The following is a 20,439-nucleotide window of genomic DNA, read 5'->3' as shown; positions in this document are numbered from 1 at the left end:
ATCTCTAAGGTCCATTCCAACCTAAGCCATTCTATGATTTTCCTTGCTGTCCACATCTTGCCTAGCCCTGCTACTGCAGGATTCCAACTTTCACACTGGGCATTCAGCAGTTAGAGAAGTGTTTGTGGGGATGTGAGACTTGGAAAATCCAAGTTATTTACTTGCTGTTCTGTGACTCTGCAAGGGTGATATATATCCAGTATACCATTCTGGCATGCAGCTGGGCTCATATTTTCTCTCAAGCTTTCACTGCAATCAAACAGTACTAAGAGTGTAGCCTCCCTGACAGTTTGTATGGGTGGTAATGAGATTCTAATGTCAGGAATAGGACCAAACCATAGAGTTGGGACGTGGATCCTGGGCAAAGGGCCTTAAACAATGAACTGAAACTGAATTCAAACTTAGATGACTTGGCAGAAATGATTTGGCTTTGCATTGGAGTCCCACGAGCATCATAATTGTGTGTATTGCCCTAGGTTCTGTATGTGGAACAGTTTAGCTATGTCTGGTTTATGTGTGTATGCAAATCAGTTTTTTAGCAGTAAATGTAGGCATAATAAATTTCTGGGTTTTTTTCCTCAAGCATACCTTGAGAAGCCATGGCATAAACATAAAAGTGAAAGAGGGATAACTGTATGTGGTTAAAGATGGATCTCAACTTTCATATCCAGTTTTGGATACCAACTTAAGAGCATTTTCACAAACTTCTCTTTGTTTCTTAGAGACACTTATTTTGTGTAATAGGACATGGTGTTAGGTGGCCTAGCAAGATATGCAGAAATTATCCTTATTGTTTGAAACCAGGACTTTTTTTGACTCCTTTTTAGTTATGTCTTCAAATAGCAGATTTGAAGGTATTTTATTACTTTTAATTGACCTGGGTGATATTTGGTGTGTTCAGTGAATTAAGTGAAAAGTTTTATTATTTAAAATTAAACCTTAAAATTTTAAACTTTTGAATTATTTTATTATTTTAAACTTTTAGTATTTAAAAGTAAACCTGAAAAACTTCCTTGTGCTTTTATTGAAAGGAGTTTGTATTCCTAAGAGGAGCAGCTGTGAAGGGAGCTGCCTTTCCTAGATGTTGTCCTACATCAGGAAATACATTAAAAAAAAGAGAACTTAGTCATGCACAGATTAGCTTGATAGTATTTAAAGAAAAAGTGAAGTGTGGCTATAAATCTGAGTGAGCTGGAAATGATTGTTATCAAGAATTACTTCATGGAATATTTATCATTTACTCTGAGAATGATTTTCTTCTATTAATAAGAAATCTCCTTAACTTGTGTTCTGCATGTCAGTGGTGATGAATGAGCTGCTTTTTAGAAAGCAGAGTTTCTCTGGGCTTGCATCATGCTTCTGGTGCATCTGACCAAGCTTTGGGCTGGCATGAATGCTGTTTTCAGTAATGGCCGGATGTGTGCCAGATCATTGCAAGTGTAATGCTATGGAATAGTAAAACTTTGTCTTCTGAGTCAGTGCTGCTATTAGATGTGGAGAAGAACCTTCACTGCATATATGGTGTTTCAGTTGTTTAGCTGCTTAGAAACCAAGTTGTTCTTGCAAGTTAATGTCCCTTATGTAAAATGTGTATATGGAGACCTGGTAGGGGGAAACAAAACCTCAAGTCATCCTTGTAGATTGTAGGATTTTGCAGATCTGTTATTTTGCTTGTCTGTCAGTGGCACAGGCCTGGCATCAGTTCAGCAGCTGGCTGTGTAGTGTACAGTGCAGAGACTCTTGGCTTGCCAGGTGCCTCGCTGGATAAGTTGGTGGATGCCCAACCCTTATGCTTAATTAGAGTTTTGCTTGTATTTCCCATTCCTGGAAACTAAGAAGGTATTTGAGTTTCACAGGCATACTTGAAGTTTTGAATGTGACCCATGCCTTGAGGTGAGAAGGGATTGGTGTGCTGCGGTTTTCAGGCACTGCGTTGTAAAGCCAAAATATTATCAGCATCATGGATTTGGCACCTCTCCAGCTTAGAGACACAGGCCCCAAGGCTCATTAAGCATTAAGATTTAGGTTCATGTGAGGACATTTGAAAGAGTTTTATATGAATCCAGTATTTAATCTTGTAAGTTTTATTGCTGTGTTATAATGAAGAGCTATTTATTAGTACGGTTTAGGTGAGGGGTCAAAGGTAATGCAAACCATAATGCTCAGCTGTGTGCAGGAGAAGAGGAGATTAGGCATTGAGGGCAATGTTTGATTGCAGCCAGAATGGCCTGTCTTTTGTATTTCTGTTAAAAAAAAATATGCATCTCAGCAGCTAAATAGAGGGTTAAGGTTTTTTTTTTTTTCCAGTGGAGCTTGGTAATTGACAGGGCAAGAAACTGTGGAACACTGACCCATTCAAATGGAGTGTTGCTTAAGTGCAAAGCAAGGTAATCCTGTGAGAGGTTTCAGCTTTCCAAGAGTGTATGTTTAAGAAATTATATTGGATATGTACTTTGGGCAATTATCCGTGGCCATCGCTACTCCGTGTAAAACTTGTGTGTGAATTGTAAATCTGTAGGTCCGTGGGACACCCTTCATGTCTTGTGGTGGTAGATGGTTTCTGTATAAATAACTTGGGAAGTTATTTATACACAATCTTCCTTTTTTTGCCTTTCTTGAGCTGTCTTGCAAGACCTCTATCTTGTCCATGTTTTCAGTCTTTGGCAGAGCAAGGCGCATGCTGTCCTGTGCTGGGCATACTTCCTTTCTTGATCCTGAGTATCACAGAATGTTAGGGGTTGGAAGGGACCTCATAAGGTCATCCAGTCCAAACCCCTGCCAGAGCAGGATAATGGAATCATAGAATTGTTAGGGTTGGAAGGGACCTCAAGGATCATCCAGTTCCAAATCCTCTGCCATGGGCAGGGACACCTCACACTAGATCAGGTTGCTCACAGCCACATGCAGCCTGGCCTTAAAAACCTCCAGGGATGAGGCTTCCACCACCTCCCTGGGCAACCTGTTCCAGTGTCTCACCACCCTCATGGGGAAGATTTCTTCCTAAAATCCAATCTGAATCTACCCATTTCTATTTTTGCTCTGTTTCCCCTAGTCCTATCACTCCTGACACCTTAAGAGTCCCTCCTCAGCTTTTCCTGTAGGCCCCCTTCAGATACTGGAAGGCCACAAGAAGGTCACCTCAGAGCCTTCTCTTCTCCAGACTGAACAGCCCCAACAGTCTCACTCTGTCCTCACAGGAGAGGAGCTCCAGCCCTCTGATCATCCTCGTGGCCTTTCTCTGGACATGTTCCAGCATGTCCAGATCCTTCTTGTAATAGGGGCTCCAGAACTGGATGCAGTACTGCAGGTGGGGTCTCACCAGATCAGAGTAGAAGGGGAGAATCACCTCCCTCGCCCTGCTGGCCACATTTCTCCTGATGCAGCCCAGGCTCTGGTTGGCTTTCCATACCAGATCACACAGGAACGCATCCAGGTGGGTTTTGAGTATCTCCAGAGAGGGAGACTCCACAACCCGCCCTGGGCAGCCTGTTCCAGTGTTCCAGGCCTGATTTTTTTCTTTATTCACCTTTTACTTGTCAGACTGGACTGTGAGTCAGTTATGTCCTGCTTGTTAAGGAAAGCACCTTGTTGATCAGATCCTCAACAAACCATGTTAGGAGCATCATTAGCAACCACTCAGGAATGTTTTTCCAAATATATTTTTGTGACCTCAAGAACATCTCTGTGTTTTGAAACTTCTTCACTGCTTCCTTTGCAGCAAAATATTTTTGTTTTTGTCTGCTGTTTCAGTGTGATTTTTTTTTCCATATTTAATAGTGGATTTTTCTTTTCCAACTATTTGGGGCCATTTTGGAGCTGCCACCAGAGCATAGGTTTAAATTATGTGGATACTGAAGGTGCCTGGGCTAATAATTATGAAGTGCTGAAAGGCAGCTTGTTAGAATGTGAATCTGTAAAATTTCATTTAATAAAAGAGAAATGTCTCTGTGAAAGTTCACTGGGGATAGAATTTCCTCAATTCTCCAATGTGAGCTGCCCTTTTACTGTAAGATCAGGTCATTAGTCAGCTTTTCTTTCTAGGAATATGATCTGTTATTTGAGCAAAGAACTCTGTTGGAGATCTATCCCTCCAGCCTGGGTTGATCTGTGAACACACATCACTTCAACCTTTCTTTTTCCCTTCAGTTCCTGAAGCTCATTCTCTGAAAGTGCTTCTCTTCTATTTCCTCTCAGAAACAAGGTCTTTTTAAAGGCTGGATTTTGGCAGCCATCCTCTGAATATTTTCTTAACTGGCACTTTCTTGCAAGAATCTAATGGGTAGTTGTCTTGGTGTTTTCCATTAGATTTTTTTATCAGCCATTGCCTGAAACGCCTTCTCTTCCTGGCAGAAGTTTCTCAAATTCTTCACTGGTGATAAACAACTCCAGTAAGGTCTAATAGGTTAGTCACACAGTGGCTAGTAGGGATTTCAGCTTGTCTGCCATGCTGTGGAGATACCTTATCTCCTGGAATGCCAAGCCTTGGGGACACCACTGAAGAGAGTGATTGATTCTTGCCATACCTATCAGAGCTGGGTTTTATCAGGGGAAGGAAATGACTTAGTGTCTCTCTATAAGAGAGGGGCTGAAGCAGCTTTCCACTTTCATCGTGCCCTGTTGCTTCCATAAGGTAAGGTGGTTCTAAGGTTTTAGCTTCTATGCAGTGTCTGCCTGTGTTTCGTTTAACAGCTAACTACTGAGTAGTCCAAGTCCAAGGGAGGATGGGAGTGTGGATGTTGGACTGAAAGTGACAGGGGGACCTTGAGAAGTGAAGAACAGAGGGTTGTCCTGACGTAGCACAAGTGCATAAATAGGGTGCTGGGCAGGAATCCCAACTGAGAGCCTGAAGGGTCTGGAGAATAGGTCATGTGTATGCAGAGACCTGGGGTTTGTGGATGGAGCCTGAGGAGGCTTGGGTTTTTTTCTGAGTGTTTGATGGGATTGTTGGGATTTTCTTGCCTTCATCATAATTTGTTTAAATGATTTTCAGAATATTCTATTTCTTTTTGCCACATCTTTGCTCCTTTTACTCTTGTAAAGTTCCTTGTGGCTTCATTATTGTGTCTTCTTTCTGGTCGTGGCAGAGTAACTGACACTGGTCATATAGGTAGAAAGCCTCAACATAAGTATGACAGTCTTTCTATTTCTGCTCTTTCCTTTTTCTTCTCATGCTCTTTCTTTTTTCTTCTCAATGGCCACTATGTCTGTCTGAATCCTTTTCTCTGGGCAACCTGTTTGAGTGTCTCACCAGCCCTGTAGTAAAGAACTTCTTCCTTATGTCTAATCTAAATCTACCCTGCTCTAGTTTAAAGCCCAAGCTAGTTTAAAACCCAACCTCCCTGATGGCAATTATGTTACCATTACCATTGATGCTGGGAGTACTGGGGAAGTCCCAGAGTGGACTCAGTGTTAGATGGGAACTGAATTCAAGAGCTGGATTATGGAAGTGGATTTGGAAATGCACAGATTAGTATTGAAGGCAGAAGAATGGAGAGGGTGAGAGACCCCATTACATACTGACCTTAACCTGGCATACTTTACCTTTGTGATTCCTCAGCTTTGTATTGAATATGGCATATTGAATATGAATTGTTGGTCAATTTAGGGTGACTTGTCCTGTCTGCTCCTCATTGCAGGTGTGACCTTTGCTTACGTCACCCCAATGTAGTACACAAGATTTAGAAGTGACCTTGGTTTCTACAGGAGCAAGAATAAGCCAGAGCCTTTCTGCATACCAATCCTTAATAGTAACTCCAAACACCAAGCATTATCACTTCCAGAAGCAGACACTGTCTGTGAAAAATTGCCATTAGCAATCATCAGCAAGTGCAGTTACTGAGAAGAGGGCAAGCTGAAAAGTAACATCACTGAACAGAATTAGTTCAGTTCTAGCTCAAACCAGGACACCTCTGGTGGAAGAGGTGTGGCTTTTTTGAGAGACGGGGACAGATAGTAACTGAATGAAGGCAACCATTGAGACACCCTGCGTAAACAGTACAGCTTTTCAGTGGCTTGGTGGCAGGGCAAGCTTAAGCCACTCTATTCTTTTGGCAGCTGGACTGTTGCTTTAGATGAAACAATAATTCAGAAGCAGCCAGTCTGCTCTGGAAGAAATCTCCCTTTGGCACGTTCTGCCAGGAGCAAGTCCTGGGGACTTCGGTGCCAGACTGTTTAGAGACGTTTCCAACAGGAGGTAAACATCTTCATAATGGAGACCTTTCTTCCTCAGGCTTTTCCATCTTGTACCATCCCATTTCCTCCCTCTCAGACTCCATAAAGTGATCTTAAATGTTGTTTATTCCCTGCTCTTTTCCTTCCTCTCATTTTACCCTTCTCCCATATTTCACCTGGAAACCTGTACAAGCCATCTGGAAGATTTATTTAGAATGGGCTTTTGGCATTTGTGGTTTGCCATTGAGACCTTTTATTTTGCTTTCTGTTGTTGTCTATGGCTTTTGATCTGCACCTGCAATATTGGTTATGGTGCCTGATGTGTTCACATTTAAGTAATAAAGAAAATAGGATGCTTTAGTCAATTTATCCTTCTTTTTTGAGACAGAGTAGAGAGGTTCATGGTTAAAATCACAACAGAGCTACAGTACGTGGAAGTGCTTTGATGACCCTATATATATATACATATATATATATATATATATAAAAACAATTAAAAATTAAATTGGCTGTTGCAGCACCTAAATGGAAAATATTAGTTACATAAGGTTGCACTGTGCAAGGCTGAAAAATAGTTTAGTGCTTTTTGGGGGGGAAAAGTGTATTTGGTTTCTATCTGTGAAATAAAATGATGGTTCTAGGAAGGCATATGTGCCATTCTTTTCTTGCCATTTTGTGCCTCTAGGGGAAAAAAAGTGAATTGTTTGTGTATTTTTGTATATTTGTGTAGTTTTGCATATTTGTGTGGTTTTTCATTTTGTGCATTTTTCATGTTGTATATTTTTTCCTTATTTGATTTTAGAAGATAATGCTGTTGGATCTTACCTTAAGCAAGACAGGAATAGTACAGCAATCTATATGAACTTGGGTTAGTGAGTTTTTAACTGCAAGAAAATGCCCTCAGCTCTCTAAAATGTCATTCATACTGGGTTTGTTGCCACTCCTGATTATGGTGGTGTTGGAGATGTGAGACCTCCATATACAAGGATGGTTTAGGACAGGTCAGACAGAAGCTTTATTAACCATGATCAGAGAGAATCATAGAATTGTTTAGGTTGGAAAAGATCTTTGAGATTGTAGAATTCCACAGTTACCTAACAGTACCAAGTCTGGAGCTAAATCATGTCCTTTAGCTATTTAGAACAGCATCTTCCACCTCTACTGCTCTGTTTTCTCCAAGTGATTGCAGAGACCCAACCTATATACTGAAAAAAAAGAGGTGAGGAATAGCAGTCGTTTCAATGCTAACAGAGCCAGGTATCTACCCCTGGAGGAATGGATTCTTTAATGAGCTTGCTAAGTACCACAGAAAGGGCCAAGCAGTTAAAATACCAAATTGGAGGTGGCACACCCCATGAGATTGTAGGTCAGAAGCAGGCAGTTAGAAATAATCAGACTGTTAGTTTTCAGTTGAAAGGAATATTCTTTCAGTTAGGATCAACTTCTTAGCCAGACCTCTCAAATGTTAAATATGAATAATTTTGCTAACCACAGCAGGCTGCCAGAAGAGTCAATTCTTGAATGGAGACAATGTCAGCACAAAATGAGCTTCCTCTCTTCCATAGTGGCTATTCTTATTTTTAGAGAGTTTTAAATTAACATAGACATCTTTTGTTTCTCTTCAGAGATCTTGACTTTGAAGTGAGTGTCTTGACCTGACTGGTTTTCTTCCCCATGGATGGGATTACTTGGGTTTTCCTTTGGATAAAAGGCATAAGGGTTTTCTCTTGGCAGAAGGGTGGTAAAGAATGTGCTTGTTGCAAGAGGATTTTATAATTATAATTGCCCACTTTTAAAGGCTTGGTCATTTTTTTGGAATATTCTAACAATGAGCCATGTCAACACTTCTTAATGTGTTCATGGGTGGTGGGGAACATTATTTGGGGGGTTTGGTAATCTTTGAATGATGTTCAGTGGTGGTATCATTGGCTTAATGATGTTTTGATGATGAAGTGAGTTTTTTTGGACTCTCTTTTTATTTGTGTTCTCATGTTTGTTTTATGGGGACCTCCATTCTCCACAACATATGCAAGGATGGTGTTTAATTTCAAGTACAGATGCAGAAAAATAGACAGGCCACCCATAAAGTGGATGTCTTTTGCCACTTCCCTGCAGTGCAGAAACTGCTGCACTGCTCTCCCCAAGCTATGGTGATAGGTGGATACCTTCTTGGTTTCTGCTGTCAGACCCTTCCACGTATGATCTGTCTGTAGGCAATGGAGGCAGATGGATGTGACAAAGCTTACTGATATGATTCAGATCATTTTAGGATATAAAACCTATTGAGTACAGCAGATACTTTTTCCTCCTAGTCTTTCTTCATTTTAGTAATGGAACTTTGGGTGCACACATGTGTTTTCAGAAAGGGAAGGCTCTTCATTTCCAGCCACACTGAAATCCTTGTGTGCTGGGGACAAGCATTTGATCGTTTGGATGCTGTGACTTGCCACTCATAAACATTCCTTTCTCCTAACAGGTTGCTGAATGCAATAAAGCCAGGACTGGTAAAAAAGATCAACAGACTGCCAACCCCCATTGCAGGTTTGGTGAGTATACCAAATGGAGAAAAAGCTGTCAGTGCTGCTTTTTGCACCTTTGATGACTGTGTGATTCAGATGGCAATTAGTTTTGTAATATGAACTCTTCTGGCTTCCTAAATACAGTTCCTCTGAAATCTGAACTCTCTGTGGTCACCTTAGGACCTTCCAGTCATTTTTTTTTTCCTGAAGTGGGCAGTATTCAAGAGGCAGAGTATATTTTTAGAGGAAGAATATCTTCTTGGTTATATGTCATCTTCCAGTTGTGGTGCTAGCTTTAGAAAGACTGGAATCTATGAGCTGGAAGCAGTCACCACAAAAAGATAGTTCTTTGGAAAGAAAGCAAACTGTAATTGTGTATTTTGTCTCGTTTTCTTTCCCCCACATACCACAGTCTGCAGATAACATTCACTGTGGGACTGTCTAGGGAACTGTTTCATGTTGACTTTAAGGGCAGAGTAAAAGTTGGCCATAAGCAAGGAAGACCACGGAGGAGGTGCTGACAGCCTGTGGGTGCTCAGCAGGACACCTCAAAGGGTGGCACAGTCCTGTGACTGCTGTTGGGAAAGAAGGTTGGGGTATGAATGGGTGTTGGGTCTAAAAGAATTAGCCACATAAAAATACAGTTGTATTGATTTTACCTTGAGATATAGCTGGGAATAAAGGAGTCCCTGAGCATGGGGAAGGTGGCCATTCTTGATTCAGACTGATATATACCTAGTTCTCTTCTTGTTCTAGCACTACTGACATTGTAGTGTAGTTGTGTAAGATTCAGTATATATTACTTGTTGGCAGCTGAGGTTAATGGGACTTTATAGAATCTGCATTTAAAAGCTTTAGTGCATTAGAAGCTGTGTTACAGTCATTGTAAAATTGGTTCTATAATCTTTGAGACTGTAAGAGCCTTCAACCTGTAGATTGACAGGCATATTTCTGCATGAGTACTGCTCAGCTGGAGAACTTAATTTGTGATTCCCATCACCCTTTCTCTAAAATTTCCTTCTGTGCCTTTCTTTTGCCTCTAAATCCCATCTAATTCTATTACTTCACAGTCCTGTTTGAAAGGAATATTGATACAAACAGCTGCAAAAGATACCAGTAGTGCAGTTTTCTTTTCCTTGGCTCCCTTTCAGGAAAGACTCAATTTTTGTTATGACTGTTTTAAGAGGATGATACTGAATTACGTTGGATTTTTTTCTTATTCATATGTAAAATCCCAAAGGTAAGGTGGTTGTAGTAGAGAGGACATAGAAGTCATTATGTGTGTGTACTTTTCTCATTCCTTCAGGTAAATCTTTCTTGCAAGGTGTGGATCTTCAAGGCATTGCCCAAACAGCACTTTTCAGGCTATTAATGATTACCTCTGTACCTGTGTCCTCTACTTACCTTTAGTAATTACTTTTCTGAATATTTTTCAAAATAAGTAATTAGGCTGTTAAAAAAGTTCACTGGTGCTTCTGGCTTCTTGAACGTTACCAATGTGTCTTTTTAACTACTCTTCTGTGAGTAAATTGCTCCAAACCCACCAAGCCATCCCCTTGTTTTTGAAGGTGTCTAGTTCCATATCTGCTTACTTCTGCTACCATTTTTGCTTAAAGGGATGAGTAAGTGGCTGTTGTAAGGACTGCATGTGAATTTCAAAGATCAAGTATTCTAGTCTGTTATACATATTGATGGTTTATTATTTTCAAGTGCAGACATCAGGAGTGTTTTTCATTTACCTCTACCTCATCTGTATTTGAAAAAAGATACTGACACTATAGTCCAGAAGCAGTTGTATCTGCTTGTTAATTGACTACATAAGAGGGGCATTCCTTTATTTATTGCTATTTTTTCTTTATTATCTTATTTTGGGTTTGTTTAGCATAGTATATACTTATTTCTTGCCAGTTATTTCACCCCAGTGAGTGTGATTTCCTCCCCTACACTTAGAAACACTGTGAAAACTTCACTACCCTTTCTGCTTTGTGTAAGAGATCTGCTTTGGGACTCTGTGATACTGCTTCTGCCTTAAAAGTTTAACTCAACTGTTCTAATACAATCTATTAATTTCCTCACAATAGCTGTTTTTCCAGCCTTAATGATTCTATAATTTAGTAGTCATGGTAGTAGGGTTATGGTTGGACTTGATGATCTTAAAGGTCTTTTCCACCATTATGATTCTGTAGTGTTTAGTTCACTAGTGGACACAATAGGTAGGCTGCCTTTTTTTTACATAGTTGGAGCTAAAACTTGTGAGGAATTATGAAGTACTCTAAGTGCCTTTGGTTTCATCTTTAAATTCCAGAGACACAAAGACATATATTATTACAGTACATTAGAGGTTGGAAGGGACCTCAAGAGATCAACAGAGTCCAACCCCCCTGCCAGAGCAGCATCACTTAGGGGAGTCTGCACAGGAATGCATCCAGGTGGGTTTGGAAAGTCTCCAGAGAAGGAGACTCCACAACCCCCCTGGGCAGCCTCTTCCAGTGCTCTGTCACCCTCACTGTAAAGAAGTTTCTCCTCGTGTTGAGGTAAAATCTTCTGTGTTCAAGCTTGAACCTGTTGTTTCTTGTCTTATTACTGTGTACCACTGAAAAGAGCCTGGCCCCCTCCACTTGACACCCACTGATGAGATCTCTTTTCTATCCTAGCCTGATCCAGCACAGCTAGCCCAGAAACTTGTTAGCACATCCAACATGACTGGAGCCTAGTTTTCCATTCCTGATGGCTAGGGTTTTCAGGGAAGGGAATATTATGTAGCTCTACAAACTGTCTATTTGAGTATAATCCTGTAGACAAGACTACTTTTCTCCTTTTTTTTTTTTGTTATAAGGACAAATCAAAAAGGGTGCTTTACCGAAGGAAAGTGACAGCAAACTTTCAGCCTATATTGGAAACATACTGGAATTATTATCAGGTGTTAAAAACTTTCTATATTTCATGTTTGAGTGACTTCTGATTACACTGTGTGAAGTATTGTGTATATATAACTGGTCTAGTGCTGACAGACTGAATTCTTCAAACTTTTCCTAGTGTTTAGAGCTAGATGAATCTGCATTTACTCTGAAATTCTTACCAGTGACTTCCTTACGTGGTTTGAGAGGCAATGGCTTACTTGCAGACCTTTTATGTACCAGAAAACCAGTCATGTAAGCAAAGTTTATTGATTATAGTGTTAAAGTAAGGACTGGAGGATCTGCACACTGCAATGCAGTGTGGATGGAAGGTTGACCATGAGCCAGCAATGTGCTCTTGTGGCCAAGAAGGCCAATGGTATCCTGGGTTGTGTTAGAAGGAGTGTGGTCAGTAGGTTGAGAGAGGTTCTCCTCCCTCTCTTCTCTGCCCTGGTGAGGCCACATCTGGAATATTGTGTCCAGTTCTGGGCCCCTCACTTCAAGAAGGACAGAGAGCTGCTTGAAAGAGTCCAGCGCAGAACCACAAAAATGGTGAAGGAAGTGGAACTTCTTCCTTATGAAGAGAGACTGAAGGATCTGGGGCTGTTTAGCTTAGGGAAGAGGAGACTAAGGGGTGACCTAATTAATGTTTATAAATACATAAAGGGTGAGTGCCAAGAGGATGGAGCCAGGCTCTGCTCGGTGATGCCCAATAACAGGACAAGGGGCAATGGGTGGAAGTCGTGGCATAGGAAGTTCCAAGGAAACAGGAGGAAAAATTATTTCACTGTGAGGGTGATGGAACACTGGAATAGGCTGCCCAAGGGAGCTGTAGAATGTCCCTCTCTGGAGATACTCAAGACCCACCTGGATGTGTTCTGGTGTGATCTGGTATAGGTGATCCTGCTCTGGCAGGGGGGTTGGACTGGATGATCTTTTGAGGTCCCTTCCAGCCCCTGACATTCAGTGATTCTGTGAATGCTATGCACAGGCCATATCAATACACAAAGATGACCTTTGTCTAGCTGCAAGTCTTAGTCAGGATGTAGGTTGTATGCAGCATTACATATGTTCAGCTTGGCAGACTTGCTTGTAGTTTGCTTTGATCTCCAGAAGTGCCGACTGCTTCTGTTATCAGGGCAGAAATGATACATTGCTTTAATGAAATCCAACGTAGGGCCAACGGTTTGCTCTTCAGACCTGGGAGTTCTGAGCATTAAATATGATGAAATGCTTTCTCATTCCTCCTCAGTATTCATTAATCCAGAGAGGTAATGCTGCCACCAAAAAGCAAACTGGCAAAACGACCCCCAAACCATATTAAGCCTAGGTAGGAGTAAGAGGCTTTGCTGAAAGAGCTGTGCTGCCAGAAGAAATTTTCTCCTGTCAGAAACTGATACTGAACATTTCTTTTTTTTTTTTGGAAGACTGTCAGCTTTCCAAAAGCATCATTTCATGTATTTAATTGTACAAAACTGGAAAACTGTTTTGGCTGAGTTAATTAAAAGACCATCTGAAACTGCAGAAGTCTTACAAAGATGGATTATTAGAGTACCATGAATGTAATTAATGTGTGAGTTTTACAAAACTACATCTTTTTTTTTTTTTCCCCCCCAGTCAGTTACTGTTGGTTTCTTTCATTTTTATGACATTCACAGTGGGCATAACTACTTTTTAAGGCTTCTACTAGTTAGTTTTGTACAACTATGCTTTATTATCTGTTTAAATGTGGAGAAAGAAAAAAAAATCCATCATCATTGCTGATAAGCCTTGCTCTTTAATGCTAACTACGGCTAAGCCTTGTTCTTTAATGCTAACTACTGCATGTTGACTGTCTTTTTCCCTTAAAAAAACAACCCCAACTTCTAGATTTTTCTTCCTGTCCCTGAATAATGTCACTCTGTGAGAAAAGAAAATGTTTTTGCCTTATCTTTTGTTTGACAGGGCTTAGGAGAGTTCATAGCATTACTTCAGTTCCTTGAACAATCCCCCCAGGAGCTCAGACACTTACTTCAGAGGCTGTGTGAAAGAATCTCACATATAATAGTAGGAAGTAGTCATGGCAGAGTTGGAGGGCTGAACTTTAGGTTGGATCTTGGCTCGTGTTTCAGCAGCACTGAATAAAAATCTGTTTACTGTGGCATCCAGTTTCCAGCTCGTGTGCCATCCTCAACTTTGTGACATTTGTATGATTTAGCAGTGGGGAAAAGAGCTCTGCAAAAGTCACCTGGTTGCAGGGTTGCTGAACAGAACTGTAAACTGCTGTTTAAAACCAGCTGGTTCCTTTGAAAACAAGGTGGGGTGTTTTGCTGTGATTATTTTGTTAGGAAGTTTGTCTTGGCAAAGCATTCTCTGGGAACTTGGAATGAACCTTATTAAGAATAGGTACCTGTCTGCTGGTGCTGGTAATTTGCTCTAATGCTGTGCTGTTGCATCAATTCCAATATGTCATACAATGTCCCAAAGAAATGTCAGCATGTTATTAGCTTTCAGGAATCTCTGCTTCTAAGTAAGTTCAGCAAATGAAAACTTTGTTTGTTTCATGTAGATATGAACCTGAAAATAAAATTACAGGACCCAGATACAGTGTTGTGTCTCATAGAATTATTTTTAAAGATAGAGAGCTGCACAGAGCTTTAACTGCTGTGCATTATTTTAATCTTTCCACTTATACTTCAGTTTTATTGTTTTGTTATTTTTTTTCTTAAAAAAATACCTTCTCATTCTTCCCTTTAATTTCTCACTCTCCCTGTAATTCTTTGTGGTATTTTCTGGAAAGAGCCTGCTCCTGTTGTGATCTCTAGATTGATAGTACATGATAATTTCTCTTTCTTTATTTTGTATTTATTATCTTATTATATCTTATTATTGTATTTATTATCTGTACTTACTATCTTTTGTACTTATTATTTGTACTTCTTATCTTTTGTACTTAGTATCTGCTGACAAATAAATTTGACAGCACAATGGTGTCCATGAAAAAGTCTTGCTGTGTAAGTTGTGATACATGTGAAGTAAACAGAAGCAAAATTTCCTTAGTGTCTGAAGAACAGCAGCTTCTTGGCACTCGCATCATGAGAGCATTTTTGTGAATGTTGATGGAAAGCAAAATGTCAACATCACAGTGAAATGCTGTGCAAACTGTCCTGCCTTGGTTTCTGTGGATCTTCTTTGCTAAGCAGTAATTGGCTTCTCCTCTTCTGTCTGCCTTCAGTTCTGATCTCTGAGTGTTTCACTGAAACAATAATGAGGGTCTGGCCAGTGATTCAGAGCAACGCTGTGTGCTTTGGCTCATCATATACTGAGGTCTATATTGAATCCCTTCACTAGAACAACAGCAGAGTTGCAGGTTGCATTGGGTTGGAAGGGATCCTCAAAGGTCATCTTGTCCAACCCCCCTGCAGTGGGCAGGGACACTCAACATCCTGAAAAAAAAACAAAACAAGTTTGTATCATTGTGGTTTTGGGTGCATGTGGTGTTTGTTTTCTTTTCCTCTCCAAGCTTTGTAGACTCCACCTCCAAAGTAATTTTTCATTTATATTTTCCTGCCTTTTTGTTTTGGTCTCAGCTGAGCCAGACAGAGCTACCTTATGAAATTCCTGTTGAAGGAGTTTAGCTATTTCCTGTACTTGTGTTTCTGAGTTTCATGAAAAATACAACTAACAGGTGTTTCTTAACCAAGCTGTTTGTAAACAGAGTGTGTGGAACAATCTGCAGTGGTGCTGGAGTTAATTCATCACAGCAGAGAAAAACAGCCATCAGTTCAAATTTGGCAAGAAGCATAAAGAAGCAGCAGTGGTGGGGGAAAAAAAAAAAAGAGAGAGATCCAAACCAATAAAATCTGAAACTTTGCATTGAAATTCAGCTTGATTTTTTTTTTCAGCTAGACTGAAGGCTTTATTGCTTCTAATTAACCATGCAAATGCTGTCCAGAAAGCCTTGCACTTCTCCCATTTAGAGAAACAGCTAGTGAAATGCAAACCACAGTACTGGCATCTGATTTAGTAATTTATTGGTTGAAATGGATGTGCTTGCTCTGGTGTTGGGTTTGGCTCCAAAACTCTCATACTTCTGATGCTAGAAACTAATCATCAATCTGACAGTAGCATATGTTCTGGAGACATATTCCACTGCTCTTGGATTCAGCCTGTGTTGTCCGGGCTTCCAAGTTGGAACTTGAATGATGCATGGCTATAAGAGAGGATCAAATAATAGGAAATTAATAGAAGAGATGAACTATAGAAACCAAACCAAAACATGATCCCCCCATGTTTATTTGGTTTTGATAATCTGAGCTGCGTTTAGCTATGAAGCACACTCTCAGAGAAGTGAGTTCAGCCAGCTCCTGGTAGTCTTCATGTTCATCATCCCACTCTGGCTCATGAGCTGTCCTTAACATCCAGGAGTGGTCCCTTCTGTCCTCTGCTACGAGCTGGAGTGCTGCATTTGTGATGGCTGGAGGTGAAACTTGAAGTGAGTGACACCTTGTTTGCTTCTGAACTGGCTGTTATTGATCCCTCCCAGGTCCCAGCCAGCACTTGGCCAGAGCTTCTGCAGACCAACCTCACTGCTGGCCTTAAAATTCTTTTCTCTGGATGCTTCCTTGGCTGCAGTGTTTCTGGTGCACTCAATAATCTAAACTGTTTGTTGGCTGCGACCTCTGCTCGTCATGCTAAGGATATTGTCCCTTTCTGCCAATGTGCAGGAATTTGTTCCTTGCTATAAGCTGAAGGCCCTCATTTAGCACCCAGACCACCCTGAACAGTTTCCTTGTTGGGTCCGAATGGCACCAGCCAAGATCATAGGATCATAGAATCGTTTTGGTTGGAAAAGACCTTTAAGATTGAGTCCAATTTGTAAGACACATGTGAAGGACAGCTGTGAACTGTAGCTGCTGTGGACAGATACAGACTTTGCCATGTTCCCAAGCTAGACTTGTTAGGATTCAAAGGTGAAGCAGTTTCAACAGTCAGCTTAAGCTGTACCCTGAGCCTGCTGAGCTCTGCTGCTGAGAATGTCACGACTTGGTTTGTCCAAATGCTAATAATATGTGTAAGCTCTTTGTGGCAAGGATCATCTGCTAGTCTGTTTTTGTCTAACACCTCACCCCATGAGTCCTGCTCCGTGGCCAGGACTCCTGGACAGTATGTTAATACAAATAATAAATAACACTTACAAAAATATCACAAGCATTCCTGTGTCATTCACAGCCTGTTTTAAGACTGCTCTCCCAACTTGAGTCTTCAACTGTGGTCAAATCAATAGCTGTAGAATTAGCTGTGTTCATACAGACTAATTTTAAATGGTTATATGCAAATTCAAAGGTAAAGGGAACCTTTTCTGTGCTAAAACCAAAAGTGGGTGACCACTGCAGAGGGTCTCTATTTGGAACTGCATTTTTGTTTGTTGTTTTACGCAGCTCAGCCAAGTACCACTCTAGAAAAAAACGTGCTTGATTAAAAGCAAAGAGTCTGCCTGTTTTGGAGCTGTCAAGTAACTTCATAAAGATGTTATTTATAAAGCTACCTAGGTAAAAGCTTGATGTAATGATTGTTTACCCTCTTTTTTTTTTTTTTTTTTTTTTTTTGCATAGGAGGTTAATAAAGTGAAGAATTCCAGGGATAACATTTGAAAATAGCAAAATGAAAAGCTTTGCTGCTGCTGAAGTCCTCCTGCTAGGCAGCTGAAATGTGAACTTGCCCTTATCATGGCATTAACCTTTACTATAAATGACAGAGTCTTTCATCAGGCTGGGGAGGGCAGCTGGCTTCCAGGGGGAGCTCATTTTATACCCGTGAAAAATGCAGGTTGCCCACTGGATTAACTCTTAGATTTGCTTTCAGTTCCTAGTGTCCTTCTGCAAGTTCAACCATGACTTGCATGATGTTGGTTTACTGATACTGACTATTTCAGAAACGGCAAGCTTTTGAAGAGCACTCTCTAAGCATCTATAAATATCAGAAAAAAATTTACTCTAACAAACAAAATCCCATTCACTATGTAGCTTAGGGCTGTACTAAATGAAGGGAAGAGTCCAGTGCCTGTTGTCTTAGAAACTAAAGGCCTCCTGATTAGAATGACTTAAACTCTTCTCTTGAAGTTTATGACTTCTTAATAGTTGGGCAGATGCCATGTGGTCTGGAGGTTTACTATCTTCAAGAGTTTCCAGTGGAATAGTTGGGTGCCCTGAGTCTGCAAATGCGTTGCCTGTGCCCTGTGATGAATGTGGCACTGCTGGAGTTGTATTCAGGCCCTTCCAGTCTTTGGGTAAAGACTTCTGCTGTAAAATCAATTAGTTTGACAATACTTTAGGCCAGCCCACATAAAATAAGCAGAGCTGTGACTATTCATGGATTGAGGCTGTCATCTTATGTCTTTAACAAGAAAAACAAGACCTGAGGCTCTGGTTGCTTTCGGGTGCTCTGAATTTTACTTTTCTACACCTTCTACAATGCTAGAGCTGGAGCAGGCAACTGATCTGGCTGAAAACCACCCTTCTCCTTCATTTTGCAGCATGTAACTAACTGCAAGAGTAGGGGTGTGGGCAGAAGGGAATGAAGAGGCTCAACAAATTGGGGAAGCAGGTGCCATTCAATCAGTTTAAAGCAGTTCCAAAACTGCAGCTAGGGAATTTAAACCTAGGTGCAATCCTGAAGTTAGTCACAATCCTTAAGTGCAAACTCAAGAATGTCTCATCCCAGAATCCCGGGTTAAAGGTTGCCTGTGTTGAAAACTATACTTAGTAGTACTCTCACTCCCTAATTCTGGAAAGTCTCTCACAGGTTGGAGTCTGTAGGTCTGTGCTATAAATACTGTCTGTGATCCTCAACTGTCTCTTTCAGTGACATGTATCCTCTGCTGCAGGGAACAGCTCGATGCCAGTATTTGAAAGAGTGAGAGCTAAATTCAGTGTAAATGAGGTTGTGGTGGACTTGGTAGAGGAGGGTTAATGGTTGGGCTTGATGGTCTTGAAGGTCTCTTCTAACCTGAACGATCCTATGATTCTGTAACCATAGTAAGAACATTTTCAGTGTTTGCTGCTACCCTGCCTTCTTGCAGCAGGTGCTGCTGCCTGTAAAATCCACGTGATATGATCTGGAGAATGTTGATAACTGGACAATAGTAGCACAGGTGCTGAAGGAGGAGAGTGCCTTCCCAGTAGTTCTCAACTTGTCCAGTCCCCAGAAGCTGAGTAGAAAGAAGTGGTTATATCAACAGATCTGCTATCTCAAAACGAGCCAGGGCTGCTCAAGCTTCCTATTACCTTCTTCTCCTGTGAAAAGGGAATAAGCATGAGCTAGCAACAGGTCTATCATCACCCTGACTCTTAGGCTGAAGATGGTGGCAGAAGAATGCTGCCTCTAATCCCCCTCCTGGCTGTGAACCAACTTGGTGAAGTCTGTTGCAGTTTACGTCTGCTAGCAACTGTTGGTAGTGTTTCTATGCTGCAAACCTCTCTGGGCACTGTAAGTGGATTTCTGTCAGATGATGTGCCTGTCGCTAGCAGGAGCCTACGTGCTGAATGCAGATGATAGAACGTGTCTCACTCCGAAGATCACATTGCAGTTGTTTCCCTGGCTTAAAGCAAACAAGCAAAAAGCCAGACTAGGGGAAAAACAGCGCCTTAACGATCCATGCACAGTGATTTCTTTGGTTGAAGAGCCCAGTAAAAATTCTGCAGTCTGGTGCTGTGGTCAAGAGTTCACAGAGGCTGAAGTATCTGACACTCATGTCTCCTTGTCTTCTGCATTCCTCAGTGCTCCTGGATTAGAGCCACTCGCTTCCTGCTTGGCACAGTATTTTCCAATTGTAATGTGCTTCCTCCTACATGTCCAAAGGTCTAATGATACTATTGTAAACCTGTTAAAATTAATGCTGCAGAGGAAGGAGCTCAGTTAATTGCTTGTGCAACAATACTGTGCTAGGCTGAGCTATCTGACTGGGGGACATCAAAGCCATTAAGTATTAACCTTTTGAAAGCTGAATAGCCTTGTGGTACTATGTGGAAATCTGTCCCACAGCTTAGCAGGAGAATCACACATTCATTTCTGGACAAGCAGTATAACTAATGGTCTAGAAAATTAATATTGCAGTACAGAGACAATCCCCAGCTACTTGAAGTGGTGTCCTTCTGTGAAAGTTCTTTCTATTGCCACTTCTTTGTTTGCTTCTGGCTCCTCATCTTCATGCAGGAAGCACTGTTACTTAGGTGGCAAATGTCTGTTTCTGTTTGGGGCAATAGTGTGCACTGATTGATTACTGTGAAACGTGTGAAAAGGACTCCTCTTTTCAGACCTTTCAAGAGAGAGGACTGACCTTGCTAAATGTGTGCATGCATCCAAGTATGTGCTGAGTTCAACACAGCTTTTTTTTGTTCCAGCCCATTCTGTACGCTCCTTCATCACTTCAGCTTTTCTCTTGTGAATTGTACTAGTTCTCACGCAGAGTTTGGAATCAAGCTTGTGTTTCCTCCTAAGGCAGATGGTAAACATCATGCTTTTCCCCCCTTCCCCTTCCTTCTCAGGGGTAGTGTTGATATTTGCTCTATTTTTACTGCAACAGCAAGAGAGATGTTCTTGACACACTGTGTCGCACAGTCATATTGGTGTGTTGCGAGGCACGTTGGACTCAGTGCCTGATGTGAGTCTCATCCTTGCACCTGTTCTGGGGCAACAAACTTCAGCTGATAGCCTGGGCTGCTGGTGTTCCTGCTTCTTGCCTTTTATAACTGTTGGGTTAGTTGGGTGCTTGGCTGCACAGCTAGCAAATCCCATGGGTGTTACCAAGCATTCCTGGATCTTTCCAATACCTTCACTTGACGAAAGCTGCCTCGTCACTATTGTCCTTTCAA

At 41.2% G+C, this 20,439-nt stretch overlaps 1 protein-coding gene across 1 annotated transcript in view; it reads left to right on the top strand.

Annotated features, from left to right (window-relative positions):
- LIMCH1 (LIM and calponin homology domains 1) overlaps positions 1-20,439 on the top strand; it is a 203,474-nt gene that overhangs the window by 78,484 nt on the left and 104,551 nt on the right. The window contains exon 3 of the mRNA XM_054382811.1: positions 8,648-8,717. Within this exon, the coding sequence (XP_054238786.1) occupies positions 8,648-8,717 (70 nt within the window). The remainder of the gene's footprint in view (positions 1-8,647; positions 8,718-20,439) is intronic.

Source organism: Indicator indicator, chromosome 8, assembly GCF_027791375.1.
Source record: "Indicator indicator isolate 239-I01 chromosome 8, UM_Iind_1.1, whole genome shotgun sequence".
Lineage (NCBI taxonomy): Eukaryota > Metazoa > Chordata > Aves > Piciformes > Indicatoridae > Indicator > Indicator indicator.
Note: the sequence above shows the minus strand (reverse complement) of the source record. Positions and strands in the feature narration are given on the sequence as shown.